General features: G+C 45.5%; 1 protein-coding gene across 1 annotated transcript in view; it reads right to left on the reverse strand.

Annotated features, from left to right (window-relative positions):
• The window catches only part of SYNE1 (spectrin repeat containing nuclear envelope protein 1), a 2,361,447-nt gene that overhangs the window by 788,906 nt on the left and 1,553,391 nt on the right, over positions 1–19,150 (reverse strand). The window contains exons 90-91 of the mRNA XM_078648775.1: positions 6,809–6,991; positions 2,869–3,009 (exon numbers count right to left, since the gene is read on the reverse strand). Of these exons, the coding sequence (XP_078504901.1) occupies positions 2,869–3,009; positions 6,809–6,991 (324 nt within the window). The remainder of the gene's footprint in view (positions 1–2,868; positions 3,010–6,808; positions 6,992–19,150) is intronic.

Below are 19,150 nucleotides of genomic sequence, written 5' to 3' on the forward strand. Positions count from 1 at the left end.
CCGCGGCCCCGCCCGAACAGCAGTAACCGGCAGGTCTGACCGCCAGAGCTTGCAGACCAGAAAGGAAGGGCCGTATCCCGCGGCAGGACGCAGGGGTGCTGGCCAGGCGGGAAGCCGGTGGGGGCAGCCGGTGTGGGCTTCCTGGGCTGCCATCCAACCACATGGCAATGCGGGGGTCCGGGTGGAACCGGGCCCCAGAGAGATGAAGAGCGGCCGGAGGTGGGCTCCCTGGGCCGCCCAGAAAACTCACTGCAGCAGGAACAGCCGGGGGTGGGCTCCCCGAGCTGCGCGACGTCCCCTTGGGGTCCTGGTCCCGCCCCCCCATCCATGGAGGAAGAGGCGGCAAAGCTGCCGGCGGCACAATCGCGGCTCTCCCCTACGCAGCGGGGGAGCCGCTACACAAATATTCACGGCAAGGAACACGGAGCGCCCCATAATGCCTTGCAAGGCATGGGGAAATTTCCTGTTTCGGGCGTTTGGTGGTCCCCAGAGGAGAGGGGCCACCCCCATTTGCTGGAGAGGTGGAGGGGGAGCTCAGAAGGAACATGGCCTTCCCCAGCACGAAGAAGAAAGGTCCCTCCCTAAGTCTCATGGGGACTTGAAAAGAATAATGCCTCAAGGGCTCAGCCAGCATTTTAACACCTCCTGGGCTGGAACTTTTGTTCTACAGCTCGGGTGTATTGAGAAGTGCACCAAGTGATGAAGGACTGAGCTGGGGATGTCTGGAGAAGGGCATCCCCTGGAGGTGAAGAGGTGTAATTGCACCAGAACTGCATTTACTAACTTTATTTCTTTTTGAGGGACTGAAAGTCACATGTGTAATGTGAAGTACCTGTGTAAGGGTATGTCATAAGCAAAGTGGGGTTATGTTGCCAGACAGTCCTGCTAGGATGCCTGGCTGTATATGCGTAATCCTGTGATTTCATCTGTGATGCCTTATGGGGCTGTAATTGCAATGCATTCTAGTGATCCACAAATGTGATGAGTACTGTCATTCTAAAGTGATGCTTAAACATGTATTCTTGCTGCTGCACTTAGGGGAAGAACCCAGACTGTTAGCCCTTAAGAGGTAGAGGTATATACTTCATGGATGCTAGGAAATGCTTGGTCAGGGTTATGTGTCAACAGGGCAGGTGTGCCTATTTTAAATGCTTGTTGAGGTAATGGGGTGGGCGCCACTGGGATGATGCTAGTGCACAAGGCCCTCGCTCCAGGTTATGTTCAACTAACTGCATTAAGGGGCAAGATGAAGTGCATACATGGGAGTGGTGGTACTAGACCCCACCCCCCTGCGGAGGGGTGGTGATGTTATGCAATGTCACAAAGTAATTCCAACAGCTTATGTATATTTGTAAATGTGTGCATAGTATTGAGTAGTGTGTGTGTTTAATAAATGTACTCTTACTTTTATAAAGCAAAGTACAGACTGGACAATCAATTATTGAGTGTTATTTCTGCACACCCATAATGGCGATTACTAGCCCACACCACCTCCCTTGAGTAAGCCTCAGACTGCTCTGCAACGCTACCCTCTGATAGTCAGGCGCTACAATTGGGTGTTTGGTTCTCAGTGAAGGACAAATGTAGTCATGTTATTTGTGCAGGCCTCACAGATGCTGCCTCGTTTTCCAACAACGTGTCATAGTAATTTGAAGGCAGAGCATCGAGAAGTTTTCTAATAATTGTGTAGTTTAAGTTTGGTTTGTATACATACATTTACAGGAATCTGAAGGTGGTGCATAATCAATAAATTTAAGGTATAACTATAACTTTAGAACTTTTTAAATGTTTGTGTAGTTAAAGTTCGGTATAGCGAAGCTTTAACCTTTGTTTTTTCATTATATTATATATATATATATATATATATATATATATATATATATATATATATATATATATATATATATATATATACACACATATATCGAGAGAGGGGGAGAGAGGGAGAGAGAAAGAGAGATATTTACCATTCCTAACTCCACATCTACGTACCATAAAGATGTAAGCATTGTTCAGGTAGACACATGTGGAGTTGAGTATAGTAAACCTGTTGTTACCTACCTCATGTATACTTACCTCATCGATATTGAGATCGTCCATATTTTGTTTTAGCTACATTATTTATGTAACGCAACGTTTAGTACTTGATAATCTGTTATGATACCCTTTGTTTATCTCCTTTGCCTAATCACGTAGTAAGGCATTTGCACTGAAGCTGTGTGCCCGTAGCAAATTTGAGCTATGATAAAGATTTCAGATGTGACAGAAATCAAGGAAGTTTAAAAATAATTTGGGCATCATTGGTCCCATACTAGGAAATATGTCTGCTACACCATTAGTCAGGTTAAACTGGCCAAAGAGGTGTAGCACCCGATCAATTTCTTTGAAACAAATCAAGGTACACAAACAAGAAATGGGCCATTCAGTCATCTGGGAGTTGCAGCGTCGATGGGGTAACTATCTAACACAGAATTATGCACAGAAACACAAAACTATGAACTTGCTACAACAAAAATAGCACAGAACATAATGTCTGGAGGCAGTGCCCAAATACCCGATGCGTGCATTCAATGCGAATATGATTATTAAGAAATCACTTTTTGCAGACTGTCAGTCACTAAGGTATTGGAGGCCTTATTGAGTAAATACTATTTATTTGCAGGGAGATTAGACCGCTTCAAGGTAAATGAAAAACAAATACAATTCCTCCTTTGTAGCAATATATGATGGAGAAAACACAAATAGCAAGTATGTCATTTACTAGGACAAATCACGCGTGGGTGTGATAACAGGGAATGCACACAAAGGAGAATTGGGCTCTGCAAATATCCAGACTCTTTTGCGAAATGAGAGCCAAGTGAGAGGTACCTGGTTGACAGAAGCGTCTGTATTAGCCACAGGTGAAGGAGAGCGACAGGCAGGTGGAGAGGAGATCTCACTGTTCGTCCCCTCCTCCCCAGACTCCTCAGTGACAGGTGACAGAAGCGTGTGACAGCGACCCGCAGTCATCTGCCACAGGAAACGACGACACCCCGAGGCACAGGAAGAAGAACAGGCAAAACACTTAAGTGACAAATTTCACTAGGCGAACACAGCAAACATATATAATTACACATTCTGTTGGAGGTATACTTAGAAATACTGGATGGTGGCCCTGCATGGACGTGGCGGGTTTTGCAAACTTCTTCACTGTCAGTAAAATGTATGAAGAAGGGTATTTTGCTCTTTGGAAGTATAAGCAATACCGCACCTCAGTAAAACATCGTTTTGTTAGTTCATTAAAGGTAGAAGTACTTGACTTCCCTGTTCCTCTTGAAAGAACTATTCTGCTTGTCTTCGAATCTCCTGCAGACGCAGATGTCTGCCCATCCTAGCTGCAGCCAGACAGCAACCCTTCAGGCAAACAAAACACATGCAGAAGACAAGACAGAGAGGTCTCACGTTAACGATCTCGTGCCTGGTTTTATTCTGAAATTAAATAACCTGAAATATGGCCTCGAGTAGTATGTAAGACAAGAGTTATAAAATAGTAGTCCTTGTTGCTGCACGGTAATTCTAAGCATTTCCAACAGTCACATTTTAACAAAAGAACACAATGCAAACAGATTGAGTGCAAGCCTGTGAGTGGTGCAGTACGAAGAGGCGTATAGATCACCACTTTGTGCAGTACCAAGCCGTCTAACTTTTTTGGAGAGCTCAATGCTCATTTCTGTCTTCAAATAATGATAAGCGGGCATGGAATTGGTGTTCCTGGGACCCCACGAGATACCTAATACACATTCCAGTTGGCCAGCCACAAACAGCTCCTACTGGACCCAGCTGTGACATGCGGGTTTGTGGACATTGTACTGCATATGCTCGGTGGAAAAAACAAGGACAAGTGTATTGACTGAATGAAACAAACAAATGAAATAAAATAAAATAACAGAGTTGACCAGCAATGCCAAGATTCAACTGGAATCGACTGAGATGTTCGTAGTAAATCAATAAATGTCAAAATGTCCGTTTAAATAGGAACTTGATCAAGTAGAAACCGTTTGTAACGGGACATAAAGAAATGCGATCATCGAGAGGTTAAAATGCCATCAGAATGAAGCAGGAGTCTTCGTGGGTCAAAAAAGCACACTCATATGAACCCACGTCTTTATCAGATAAGCTTTGGAAGTGCATTGTTTCCCTGTGGCTTTTACCCACTGGGTGAAAGGTCACCTGCTGTGGTCGTGCGACTCTGACTGTGTTGGTTTCATTTAGCAGACCATAATTTACTAGATTCCAACTCCCACCAGCGGAGGACCACTGCTATATACAGAGGTCTCAAAGTTACATTTTCCTTCATGTTTCATGTTTACTAAAAAACGGTGATCACCATACAATGTCCTCCTGCCACGTCCAGGGGCATATTTACAAGGTACTTTTTTTGACGCTCCGTAGGCACACAGCGCAGGCCAATATCTACAAGGCCACGCACAGCCACCCTGTGTGGCTTTTCATGGCCTTGTTAGATGTGGTGTAAGGCCACACAGGGGACATCACTGCGTTGCCTCACATTATGGCAGGGAGGCATGTCATATTTTCAGGGGTGACTTTCCGCCAGTTTCTTCGGGCTTCGAGGATGTTCTCCGTGTGGCCAGTATTAGTGGTGAAGGTTAGGTTGAATGGTATTAGGTAATGATCTGACCATGTAAGAGGGATGGGATTCTCTGCCGTTAAGGTGGAGATATTAGTAAAAATGAGGTCTAATATATGACCTGCTATGTGTGCAGGTGTAGAGATCAGTTGCTTAAGATTTAGACCTTAAAGGGTATCAACTAGTTGGAATGCTAGCGGGCATTGGGGATCGTGTATATGGACGTTGAAATCTCCTAGGACCAAGTAGTTAGTGTATTTCAAAGAATGGTGGGCAATCAAATCAAAGATATTCCATAACTCGATGGATTTGGCATCAGGTGGTTTGTAGATCAACATTCCTGAAATGATTAACGTGGGGTTGATAGTAACATTAAAGGACATTGCTTCCATAATATCAGTGGTGTCAACCCTTTTGTGTGATATTTCCCAGTCCTTTTTTATGATAATGGCTAGTCCACCAGCAAGCCTGTTGCCCGCTCTATTTTCTGTGATTATTTTATAATCTTCAGGAATGGCTAGATAGACATCTGGTGTGGTGCTTTCTCTTAGCCATGCTTCTGTTGTAAACACAATATCCCAGGTATTGGTTACTAATAGTAACCAGATATCATCGGCATGCCTGGGGAGAGACCTGCAGTTTATCAGGCAGGCTCTAATGCATGTGTTAGCTTTGCAACTCTTATCCAAGGACTTGCACCTATTGCCTAGTTCCTCATTGAGATGGAAAATACAGTGTTTACACTGGGGGAGCAACCCAACCGTGTTTTAAGTTAATGTGCAAGGGTTTACGCATATGGGGTTGGGACAGCATTTGTATCTATGAACCAAGATTTGATCCCTTGTCAGTGTGAGTCTAGGGACCGGCTGCAAACGGGCAGCATGGCTGGCACTGGACGCTGGCTGGACAGGGACGTGCGAAGACGGGCTTGCCTTTGGCGCATCTTCGGCGGGCCAGAGGCGCGTCCGCTGGCCCATGGGTTAAGAGGAGGAGCAGGGAAGTGAATTCCACAACTTCCCGCCCTAATCCAAGTCAGCTGAGAGTAGGGAGATTTTGTCCCCACCCTCCACAACAAACGGCTCCTGCCGCGGTGGACCAGGGCTAAGGGCAAAGTCCCAAACAATGTGCAAAGTTTGCAGGTAGGGGGGATATGGGGGCTGAATTAAAAATGATTAAAAGTTTAAGTAAAGCTTTCCTAATGAGCGCGCTTTGCAGAGGGTGCACGTAGGGTTCAGCGCGGGCGATACACAAGCACTGACCGCCTCTCCTCGCTCCGCCAGGTCCATAGAACGTTGAAAATGACTCTTCTGTTGTTTTTTGAGCAGAAAGGTGCCCCTTCTGCACAGAAACAATCATGCAGACAACACAAACACTCTTGCACCATGGTGCATGGGTGCCTGCGTTGGCACTGGGCTGCAATTTTTGCACCGGAACTGGCTGAAAGGACAGGAATGCACCATATCCTGTCAATCTGGTGCATTTCTGTCGGCGTAGGGCAGCCCAGCAAAATGACTTGCGGCGCTGAACTACGCCAATTCTCTATAAATATGCCCCCCCCCCCCCTGGTTTTTAGCACATCATGCAACAACTGGGATTTTATAAAATGGGGGGATTTATACGCAGTGTCAACATGATGCAACAAAAAACAGAGAGGCTTATATACAAGCCCCTTTGGCCGCCGGTCGGTCACTTTTTCCACTATTAAAAGTGACGCACCGGGGGCGCAAGGGGTCTGTAAATAAGCCCCACAAGTTACTGGCGATGGGGAAATTGTGCTTGCTCTTTCAAATGCTGAGCGCAGCGAGGAGGCTGGATTCTAAAGACAGCAGAAGTGGGAGAAACGTATATTTTTAAAGCTTAAGCACACACTCATAATTGAGAGCGGTCGTATAGTGTTTGCAGAGCATCACTTGAAAGCATTTGTAGAATACAAGGCAAAAGAGATGTCACGCAAGGTTACGGGGGGGTGGGGAGCGGTCATGGGAGAGTGATGACTACCCCACCCAGAAGCAAACGCCTGCCACTAAGATTAATGAAGAAATAAAGAAACACACACCCACAGACATTAGTGATGTTATGTCCTCCCCCCTAAGCCAGGCACACTTGTCAGTAGCACCGAGTGGCTTCGGGCTACGGAAAAGAAAGGCAGCCCAAAGTAACTGAGCAGGAAACAGCCCTTACCATAACAACGGAGGGGTGTGTCGAGGGGGCAGGCAGCAGCTCCGGGTCCAGCTCCTCCATGCCCTCCACTTCCGTGACGGTCAGTAGCATGGTGGCGTGTTTAGCCTTCATGGTCAGGGTCTTGCACTTGGAGTTCAGAGAGGCGATCTGCTCCTGGTAACCCTTGATCTTCTGGGCCAAATCCTGGGAAAACATTTTTAGTCAGATGTGGAAAGGCTCAGAAATACAGCAGCAATTCATCCTCCACCCAGGCAGCCCGTGCGGATGCCCTTTCTCAGAGAGCAGCCAATGAGATGGCGGCTCTCAGCCTACATCAGCAGCCGCTGAAAAGCAGGATGTTTGGGCCGTGACAGACAAAAGGCCGGCCAGCATTCAGCTCGGGGCTCGGCCGAGCCTCTGCACGGAAACCGGAAAGAGCTTGCACACAGCACCCTGACAGAACGGCCAACCAACCGTCTGTCTCCTTGATATTTAACCATTTAATCCCATGGCACGAGAGGGAAACTCTTCATCCTACTCTCTGTCACGACAAATGGGGGAAAAAAACATGCAGCCTGCGAGGCAGCTCTCAACAACGCTGAAATTTCCCCAGACGGCGAGTGCCACAGTAATAAGGTCATGTGATGATGCTGAGAACGCTGCAAGAGGGTGAACGCAGAGAACAGCGGAACAGCTGGCACACGCACAAGTAAACACACCAGTCACTCACACAAAAGGCAGTCTGTTTATGTTATGGGTCCGCTGCCCATTCACAATTGCAAGGAGCGTGGGGGAGAGCTTTGGCACATAGAGAGAAGATAGGAATCTTGAGGCACACAGACACGACTGGGATTATGAAAGATGTGTTAAGAAAAACGATTTAATTTTACAGATTTGTGTAGACTAAAAAGGCGAGGAAACATCACCATTACTCCGGGAACATTTGCATAGCAATGTCTGCTGATGTGCCTTTGTACGCGTTAGGAAACAAACGCTTTTGAAAATAGCAGAAAAACCCGTTAGATTGTATCCAGTTTTTCCACATCAGGAACAAAGAGACACATTTTAGCCTTTTTTAAGCCCATAAAAGACAACTCTCCAAAATAACCAACAACCCATAGCCCCCTTCAGCATTTTTTTAGGGGACTTCTCAATATAGATGGCGGACTCTCTGGTGAGAAAAAACCCGGGAAAACTATTTGAAAATTGGAAGGAAAGTGAAGTACCTGGCATCATGGACAGATTCTACTCGTGAGGTCGATAGCCTGTACACTATCCCTTCTAACTATTACACACTCAGGGCCTGAACTCTCAACAATTATTCTGCTGCCTGGCCCACAGCCACTAGCATTAAAATATACACCTAACATATCAAAACACAAGGGAGAGTTCTTAATAAAAAAAATAAAATGAATGTGCAGTATTAACGTGCAAGCTTTAATGAAAATAAAGTGTATTTAAAAATGCGAAACAATTAATAAAGCCATCATAGTTGCATGTTCTAAGTAAGCCTCAAATCACCGAAGTAGCACTGTTTGAAACGTTGATTTGTTTAGAATACTTAAACACGCATGAAATATTTATTTCTTGACCTAGGCGCTGACATGACTTAAGAATGCAGATATAACTATGATTCTACTTAACCAAAGCTCACTGTTAACAATTAATTCGTTTTTGTAATTTAATGGGACATGTAGAGTTCAAACATTTAGAATCTGCATTTAAACTTGATCTTGATCATTTCAATTAACATGTATTTTCTTTCCTATGATGGAGGAGATGCTGAAATGATTTCTTTTCATTATATTGATATTTAAACTCCTATATAGAACATTGTTTAGAAATGTGATAATTTCAAGGTTAGGAGTGTAGGTTAAATATGTGGGAAAGTGAACCTGAATGAGAAATTGACCCACACTAAGTCATAACCACTTCAACTTAACACTGCTGTCGGAGGACTACTGTGTTCTTGGTGAGAGAACGCAGTGCGATCCTGTTACCAGAAGGGCATGGAATGCTGATTGGTTGACCGAAGAAGGAAGAGCAACATGTTGCAAAGCTTCGTGAAATGTGTAGACTATAATAATGCCTGTTCCTTGAGTAGGTTACTTCACTTACCAGTACGATTTTCTAATTACTCCTATTTCACATTTCTTAGAGACTCGACTTTATGGGAAGTTCTTCTTTGATATTTTGAACTATTGAGCTGAATAAATGTTGAAGCCTCATGCTTTCTCTCACTTTCTCAAACTAGAACTCTTCATGGGTTCTGACTCGTTTCTCCCATATTCTTAGAACAGGGATTCTTCCCTTATGGAACGCGCCTAATGCGTTTTATTCAATTTATTGCGTATTGATTGATTTCTAATAAGATTCTAATGACTAAACTTGATGTTTTTTTCTTGTGGTCTAATATGACTACCTACTATACTATAGCCTTATAGCCCGCCGTAGTGGCTATACTGGTGATTACAGGCCAGCTGCAGCGTTAAAGGCCCGAGCTGAAGGACATTATCAAGGCAACAGGACTTTAATAGCCGGTATAGCCCTGCTACAAATGGCTATAAGGCTATTAGAACATTCTGCAACTAAAGAGCAGAATGGTCTAACAAATAATAACAAATAATAATAATTGTGAAATCCCTTATTTCCCCCCCTGTTGAATGCCCTAATATTGAGGGCGCTCAAAACCGCTGCAATGACCTGGCCGATTTCTTTTCCCAAAAAATTCAAACTATATATTCCTCATTTGGGGATGCTAACAATGATCTGGATCCCTGCACTTCCTCAACTTCTGATGCCCCGGTCCCTTGTGGGCTAGACACAATTCCACTTTTGGACTTTCCGGCTTTAGATAAACTGGCTGCTAAAGTCACCTCTGGATCTCCCAACGATCCAGCACCTCCACAAACCCTCAATCTGGCTATGGACGTGATTCGCCCAATCATACTGGACGTTCTCAACACCTCCATCTCCTCTAAATCCGTCCCCCCGTCATGGAAGTGCGCGATGGTGAGGGCGTTGTTGAAGAAGCCCAATCTTGATCAGAACAACTTGGCGAATTACCGTCCTATTTCCTTGCTCCCCTGGCTGAGCAAGCTGCTTGAGAGGCACGTAAATAACACCTTGACTAATTACCTGGAATCAAATAGTCTCCTGCGTGCCTCTCAGACAGGGTTTCGTCCGCTACATGGGACGGAAACTGCTCTTTTAGCGGTCACGGAGGAAGCAAGAGCAGTGTTGGATCAGGGTGGGAAAGTCGCCATCATCCTATTGGACCTTAGTGCCGCGTTCGACACGGTCAACCATGTCACGCTGTTGCAACGACTGGCGGACATGGGCGTGTCGGGCGCGGCCCTGGAATGGCTGACATCCTTCCTGGCTGACCGGTTCTTTCAGGTTTTTGAGGGTGAGGCAGTGTCCCCTAAACATCCACTCAGGTGTGGGGTTCCTCAGGGCTCCTCCCTGAGCCCCACTCTGTTTAATGCCTACATGGAACCTCTAGACAGGATAGTCCAACCCTTCGGTGTGCGTATTGTCACCTACGCGGACGATACCCAACTGGTGGTCTCCTTAGACCACGCGGAGGGATCGTCCCACACCTTAGGCCCCTGTCTAGAGGCGGTCGCCAGATGGATGCAATCTTCCTGTTTAAAACTCAATGGGGAGAAGACTGATGTCATCTTGCTGGGTAATTCTTCTCCCTCTGTCTTTGCATCCATCTGGCCACCATGTTTGGGCGCGCCCCCCATTCCCAAGCCCCAGATAAAAAGCCTGGGGATTTGGTTTGATCCAGCCCTGAACTTTTCGGTACAAGCCACAAAGATAGCGGCCACCTGTTTTGGGCTGATGAGGATGTTGCGGAAGGTGCTCCCCTTGCTTCCATTTCAGGCTAGGAGGATCCTGGTCCAGGCCCTTATATTATCGCGCCTGGACTATGGGAACGCACTCTTTATGAGAGCCCCCTCCTTTGTTATCCAGAAGCTCCAAGTCACCCAAAACAGTGCGGCCCGTCTACTCTACAACCTTCCTCGCTGGCAGTCAGCTAGGAATGCCCTAAGGGAACTTCACTGGCTCCCTATTGCGGCGAGAGTACAATTCAAGGCGATGTGTATTTTTCACAAGGCTTTTCATCACACTGGCCCTGCAATTCTACAGTCCTTGGTCACTCCCTATGTCCCGTCTCGTTCCCTCAGCTCTGGTTCCCTCCAGTTGGCTACTTCCTTCAGAGTTAGGAAAACCCGTTGGGGCGGCCGCTCCTTTTCACACACTGCGGCCAAGCTCTGGAACACCCTCCCTTTACCCCTCCGGGAAACTACTAATCATCTTTCCTTCAGGAAAGCTCTGAAAACACACCTGTATGCGAAGTCATGCTGATCTGCCCTGAGTCCGCGCTAGTAAGTTTCAGTCATAAGCGCTACGAGGCCTCCGGGTAGATAGCGCTATACAAGTGTAATTTAATAATAATAATAATAATAATAATAAAACAAAGCCTTCAGGGACTGCGAGGGGATTGAAATCCCCTCTGGCGCCCTGAAGCCTTTGTTCGCAGCCAGAGCTGTGAACAAATAAACATTGGAATGTAGGAGCTCCGGGCTTATACCAGCTATTATAAGCCCGGAGAACTCCATTGTTTTCAATGGAGCTACAAACATTCCAATGTTCTAATATAGCCTTATAGTCCGCCGTAGCGGGTTATACCGACTATTAAAGGCCCGCTGCAGCATTAAAGGCCCAAGCCAAAGGCGAGGGACTTTAACAACGCATCAGGTTTTTAATAGCCGGTATAGCCCAGCTCCGAAGGGTTATAAGGCTATTAGAACATTCTGCCACTAGAGGGCAGAATGCTCTAACAAATTAAACAAAGGCTTTAGAGAGCGCGAGGCGACTGAAATTCCCACAGGCTCCCTGGAGCTTTTGTTCTCAGCCAGAGCTGTGAAAAAAAGAAGCATTGGAATGTTGCAGCTACGGGCTTATACCAGCCAATGGAGCTTCCAACGTTCCAATGTTCAAATATTAATTAATAAAACCCTTTAACTCATACCATACTCTATCTATTGACTGAAATTAGACTCATGATTGTGATGATGAATTGTTCTCTTGTTCTCTAAAACAATGGCAAAGATTCTTACGGCCCCAGAGAGGTAATCAGAGCCGGAATTAGCCAGTGTGATGGGAAACCACTACTTCTTAAATTAAAAACTGATTCCCGCTCTGGCACAGGCAAGCACATCAGACTCATATGAATGTTTTATATTATCATACAGGTGCATGAGCATACACATGATGGACCCAAGCATGCTTCGCAGAAACAAGAAACAAAAATATATCTCTGTTTTTCATGCACAGACTCTGACTCTGACAAAGCCAAAACGCCTCACCCTTTGGACTTATTGGCTTTGCCAATGCAGTTTGCTAACAGTGTGCAGCATCAGTAAAACGCATAAAAAAGATAGGGTAGGGGGTTGTTGGGGGCAGGAGGGAAAATGTAGCACACGAGGGACAGCAGCCAAGGCAAGAGAGAGGAGCACAAGGAGAGAGCAATGCAGAGTGTGACACAGGGGAGAGTTTGGGAGAGAAGCAAATGAGAGAGCGAGCAGTACACGCGGGCGAGAGCAGCACAGGACTGATATTTGGTCTAGAGAAGCATACGAGAGAGAAACAGCTGGAAAAGACTTGAACCCTCATGGAGTTTTTAATGAACAAGATTTTGCTAACTTTCCTCCCTCCCCTTTGCACAGTAATACAGACATAAAAAAGCAGGCATCCAGAAAACCTGTACCAAGTGTTGCAAGCTACAGTTGCCACAGCACGTCCCTGCCCTTGTGTCTCCTAGAGCATATGCTTGCCTCAGTTTGAGTCTGCCAGGAGTTTAACCTCAGCAATGAACTTTCCAATTTAAAGTCACCATATGAACTTTATGTTGTAAAGGCACCCATTTGTAGGCAGCAGCCTTTTATTTACAATAGCAGTGAATTCTGAGGAGTGTAGTGTTTATTCAGCTGAATTAAAATCAATTGATTTTCACACTGAAAATCAATGATTTGTACAAGTCATGGGGTGGAAAAGGTATGCACTTGTGACATGGAGTCATTTGGCAACCTCTCCATGCCTGCCTCTTTCTGAATGTGCCTGTCCCTTTTACTTGTTGGGCCTGTCAACGTATTCCTATTGATTTTCATGTTGCAGAACCATTTAATATATTGTGGTGATACTATGCCAGCTTCTCTTTAAGTGTGTTCCCTACCGGTGCAATTCACTGTGTATTTCTCTATATGCTTCAGTAAAACTGCACCTTTCTTCAATGTGCTTGCATGTTGTATCTATTGCTCCTTGTATATGATTGCATCTCTTCTGTATCCCCGACCTCAGTGCTTCAGGATAATCTTATATTACATAAAGCTCTAAAATAATGCAACATGACTGTGTTGTCATGCATGTGGCTATGCACATTCCTCCACAAGTCTGCATGTAGTGGTGTCCATTCCTCCATGTGCATTTCTCTAGAATCCCTCCATATGCCTGCTCGTTGACATACCTGTCTGCAAACGGCCATGTCCAGTCCAGGTACATGCTAGAGCATGTGCTACCTCTGTGCTTTTTCATCGCTGTGCCAGTGTGTTTAACAATGGTGGGATGGCTGAAAGGGGAAGACATGGGTTCTCTGATCCTACAGGCATGCAATAGAACCTTTAGAAACCCAACTAGGAAGTATGGCTAGACTGGGATCAAATGAATTATGTTTGCTACGGCTGCATTACTTCCTCATCTCCTTCCTTGTGCCATTCTTTACATAGCGAGGTTTACATGGGGTATCCCTTTAATGAACAATCTCCCAAGCTATTTAATCTTTTTATTAACTCAACCCGAAACCCCTCCCATACAAACATCCCTTCCCTGTGTAGGGTTGTGCTGGAGTATTGCTTAAAACCCCATCAAGGGAGCGCATGGTCTTCCTCGTGCAGTTGGTGCATGTCCCCCCAGTCAATACTGCTCATAGTAGTTGTAGGAGAGTAGGGTCTGCTTTCCTATGGTCACCCCACTTTTTTGCTTTTTGCTTCACTGGTTTTCGACTTTAATGTGGCTGTGGGCCTGCTAATCAGACCCACAGCCCATCTGTTCTCTCTCTAAATTCACACCATGTACTTTAGGTACATCACCAATTGGGATTTGGGTCACTCTTGTGAGTCCCTGTACAGTGTACTATAGGTACCCAAGGCATAGGTGCACCCAAGGCCTACCAGGGGCTGCAGCATATCTTATGCCACCCCTGGCTGGCCATCCAAACTGACACAACTGGCTGATCACTCAGCTGGGGCAAGGTCGTGTAATCACCCCTTGCTTAGGTATAGTATTCCTATACCTACCATTATATATAGACACATATGCACCTATAAGTCACTCCTATGGCAGGCATTAACAATCCTGAAGGCAGAGTGCTTGGTTTTATGTGAGATGAGGCTCTAGCATGAGCTGAGCCTGTCTGCAGCTTTCGGAACCATGTCCTTATAGCTGTTCTATGATATAGCCATACCATATAGTCTTAAATGCATTATAATCCTCGCGGTTGAATGCTAACTTTGGTTTGGCTTTATCAAAACATGTCGTGTAAGGTGTCATACGCTTTGGAATACTACCCCCTCGCCAGTTCTGGCAATGGGGGTAGCATTCCACCCTTCTAGAGGGAGAAGACATGTTGTTCCTACTAATCCCAGTTAAAGTTAACCAGAGCCTCAGCATCACAAAATGGATGCTGCTGCCACAGACACAAGTCTGACCTCCTGCTGCTGGGAGTCCTTCCAGCGAGGGAGGCTTGGACAATAGGTTTCCTGTCTTGGGAGGTGCTAGCACCACCCCAGACAGGCCATAGTGTATTGGGGCAGGGAGGGCTGAATGAAATGAGACACTGCCTGGGGCACACAAGGTGTCCCATGCATAGTCCGGTGTTCAAACCGGTGCTGGGGCTCTCCAGCCCCAGCTCTGGCGCGAAACTGGACAAAGAGAAAGGGGTGTAACCACCCCCTTCCCTGGTCCCAACCATAGGAGGGACCAAGCAGGTAATCCAGCCCCTAAATGTGGTATATAGGTAGGAGCTGAGTCCCAAGACTTTAGATTTATCCTGACTGAAACTTGAAATGAAACTCTGGACCTTCGACGTTCTACCTGAAGATAGAATACTGAAGAATCTCCCTTGTGGTCAAGGAGTGACCACCCTGTGTAAGCATATTTTGAAACAACAAGGGAAGCCCCAATATAATCAGCACAAGACCTCGGGGAGCAATTATTATGAGAACAACGGTCCCATGCATCAACAATCAAGTGTACAGATAAATACAGACACAATGGAATCTGTATTAAGATGACTTGTCCAGCCGGACAGTGGTCAAAATCTTTTAATAGTTTCAGTTAGATAAATAGAGAATATCCTTCGACAGTCTCACGTCGTGGAGTACAAGCCTGTACCACATTTAACCAAAAACACTTTAGTACATTCAAAGTGAACAGAAAGGGCTTTTAGGCAAAAAAGTTGAGTTGTTCTTGAAATCACAATATGAACAAATATATGTAAGATGCGCCATTACAATATCATAGTACACAATATACACACATTCCAGGGCGGAGGGTAATTGTGACGCGGCAGATCGCATTGTCGTGGCTGCGTGGATTCAGACTGACCCGGTACTCCAAATTAATTTTAACCTAAGCAGACCGGTCCCTATTTCAGCTACCGCGTCACAATTACCCTCCGCCCTGGAATTTGTTTGGTTCTAGAGGCTTGAATTATTAGGCAATTATTAAACTGTCCTGATGATGATCCCTTTGATATAAAAAGTGGGATCGAAACGCCGTCGACCAATTTGTGTGCCTTATACTGTGTCTGTATTTATCTGTACACTTGATTGTTGATGCATGGGACCGTTGTTGTTCTCATAATAACCCTGTGTAAGCAGGCACCATCAAGCGATCAACGGTTTGCTTTGTCGACGCTCCCGCCGGAGCCAGAGCACAGAGCCTGACAAATTGCTTTCCGTGCAACTTCTGAGGCACCCTCGAAGTTGTGCATTGGGGATTGAAAAGCCCCAGCCCCGAGCATCATCTGCACCAAAGATCAGCTCTCCACACTCCACAAGTTCTGCGTGGGGCCCTTCTGCATTTTCCTGCTCGACGCGTCTGTCCGGTCACTTGCCCGTTGGCTAGTGGCCTCTCTGACAATGAACCTTTGAATTTACACCACTGGTCTGGTTGCTCCAGACTGGCCTCTGCTTCCCTGAAAAGGAGAAGCCCATCAGACTTTGCTGGTCTGATCCAGACGCCATCTTCGATTCCTGCATGGTTTGCCTTTGCCAAGGCTTGTTGACTTCAATCCGGAAGCCGACACATCCGACAGCGAGAGCCCTCGTGGGACAGTAGGTATCCAGCTCCTGGTCATCGTCGACACCTCCTGGTCCACGTGGCTGCAGAGACAAGCTTCATGACATCACCTGATTGCTTTGCGACATTGCCTGGTTCCTTCCTGGTTCCTTCCTGGTCACTGGCTAGTGACCCAGACTCTGTCCCCTCTGCTTTCAGGTACTCTTCATCCTCGATCTGCCCTTGGATCCAACCGCACACTTCCCTCCTGGTCGCCTGCAGCATCTTTCTTCACGGCTCCATAGGATTCAGCGTCGAAACCCGACACACATTGACATCTATGCACCCGCTTCCTGTGGGTGAGGTAACACGAGTACTCCGGTGCTCCTGTAGGTATTAACTATCCTAGTGTCCTAGTTTTTAGTGGCTTTCTCCTAGTCCATCCGGAAGTGACCTAAAAGAACTAGTTTTCAATTCTTTCGTTCCCATTCTAACTCTATGGTAACTCGCATGTGTGTAAAGACACTGCACACGCATCCCATGGGCCTCCTGCTCCCTATCCTTTGGTAGTACAGCGTAGCCCCAGCGATTCTCCAGGCCCTAGGCCTATCCTTTGTTCGTGAAGTGGTTCTTATACCACTATTTTAGTATATGGTTTGAAGTGCCCCTAGAGCATTACTGTATTTTGTGCAACTTATTGTATGATAATTAAGTATCTTGTTATGTGCTTGTGCCTCTGATCTCATAAAGAGTTCAGAGGATTAATGTAGTAATAAATACATATATATTTTATATATATAACCTGTGTGGTGTCCTTTCATTTGGTATTAAAGAGATTGCATATGGTAAAACAGCTGGCTTCACATGCCCTCTTGAGTTTAGCCTAAGACTGCTTTGTCCATGCTACCACTAGGATAGCTGGTCTATAAGGTTGACTTTACAACCATCACAATAAGGGTTGTTTGGACTGATACAGGGTACCCACTAGAATAGTGGACATCACATATCAGGCCAACTTCTCACAATAGTTACTGGTAATCTTCATTACTTTGATTCTCTCTTCCCCGTCCCAGTGCGTTCATAGGGAAATTTACCTCATGGATCCCTTTAATTCACAATCCCCAAAGCTGTATTTCCTTTTATTAAATCAACCCCAAGCCCCATCCTCTAAAACCATTACACCCTAAAGCACTTCATGTTTTTTATCTTGTGTAGCAGGTTATAAATCTCCTGGTGATAAGGGTTACTATGGTGCTTCTTTGTTATTCTTTTGCAGATTTATATTTATGTTTTTCCTTCCTTTACCCATCCGATGTAAGGCTCGAAGACTGGGCAGGAAAAAGAGCTTGTGAACGCATGCAGTGAATTTGTTTTTTGTCAGCAGGGCACATGCAGGAAAGCCATGCTGCAGTGGAAGACATTAAATGCCCGTGGCTACATAGCCAGGGTTGCCTTTCTAGTTGGCTTTTTCAAATCAGTAAGACATGCCGATTTTGGAGTTTGGGGGCTGGGTGGGCCCTGGCGTATGCTAAGCATCCTGAATTTGAGGCACTTAATCTCTCTGTCTCCAGAACGTATTCAATTGCAGCGTCCTCTGGTTCGGTTCCGGCACGTGCGAAGAGGCCACACTGGTTCCCAAAGAAGGTTAGATCCCTGGTGCTACTTGGAAGTAGATACCTGGATAATTGAGGAGGCATTTCACAGTGCAGTGGCCCCTGTTATCGGTGTAGGCAGAGTTTTCCACCTTCTTGTTCTAGGATGCAGTTCCTAATTGGTGCATTGGTTCAATAGAAAGGAAAGACAGCATGTATTTCTTTTAAGATGACTTACCTATGACAGGTAGTCTGTTCATTCAGGTCTGAAAATCGGAGACAAGAGGTACTAACAGAAAGCAATAACATACTCATCTCTTTTTAAGGTGTCTTTCTCGTTTGCCCGTTGGAGATGAAGAGATACATTTCACAGTTTATTTATTTTCTATTTTTCTGTTAATACCTATTTGATTTCTCTTGATGCATATTTAGGTGAATAGGTAACATGGAACATGTTTTTTTTATGAGTATTCTTTTGGTTACCTATGTTGAGGCTCTTCTTTCCCTACCTATGATCGCTCTAGGTGGGTAAGCTCAGTGTATGTTTGACTGCTGTGGCGTCAAGATGGGCAACCATGCACAAAACAAGAGGCATCTGTCTTCTTCTCGTTCTCCTGAAAATACATCCTGCATGGTGTCAGAAGATACTCTAGCTGCAGGTCTAGCTCATTTCCAGTGGCAGAGGAAAAAGTACTGGAGATGGTTAAATCGCTCTCGGAGGCACATGAGAGGTATAGGGCTGGAATTAATTCTCCTTATCTTTCTCCCATCTCAGGATTCTTCTGCTTGGTCGCTGTCTTTTCCTTCTTCTGTCTTTTCCTGGGCCTCACCAGATTATGATGAAGAGGATCTTGGTTTTTCTGACAACTCTTCTGCTCCAAGCGGGAAATAGATTCATAAGGAAGAAATGGAGCTCATTATATCCTATTTGTCTTCAAGTCTTCTACTACCGAAAGATTCAGAGCAGCTGGCATCCAGTCGGGATTGTTTTTGGCAGTTTCAAATGCGTGAAGTTTCTAAACTACCGGGTATTCCTGCTTTCCAGAATTTGCTACAAATATATTCGAGAGCACCTGAATGGATTAATGTTCCTAGATTTCTAGGTAGATTGTATCCTTTGGCTAAAGGATATATTGAGCTTCCCCAGTCGCTTTCTATTGACCCCATGTTGCGTAATTCGGTGGGTCATGCTTCACGGTTAAATGAGGATGTGTAGTTTTGATGCTCTGCACAAAAAGCTGAGGGGATTTCAAAAGGGTATATGCTGTCTGAGTCTTTCAATAAGGTAGAAGTTCATCCAGTATACACTTCCCAATCTTTAGTTAAGGATTGCCAATCTCTTTCTTCTGCCATCCAAGAGGGGGAAGCCTTTTCTCAGATGGAGGCACATATGGAAGTCCAAGCAAAGCTTCTAGCTGAT

This window comes from Lissotriton helveticus, chromosome 6 (assembly GCF_964261635.1).
Source record: "Lissotriton helveticus chromosome 6, aLisHel1.1, whole genome shotgun sequence".
Taxonomy (NCBI): Eukaryota; Metazoa; Chordata; class Amphibia; order Caudata; family Salamandridae; genus Lissotriton; species Lissotriton helveticus.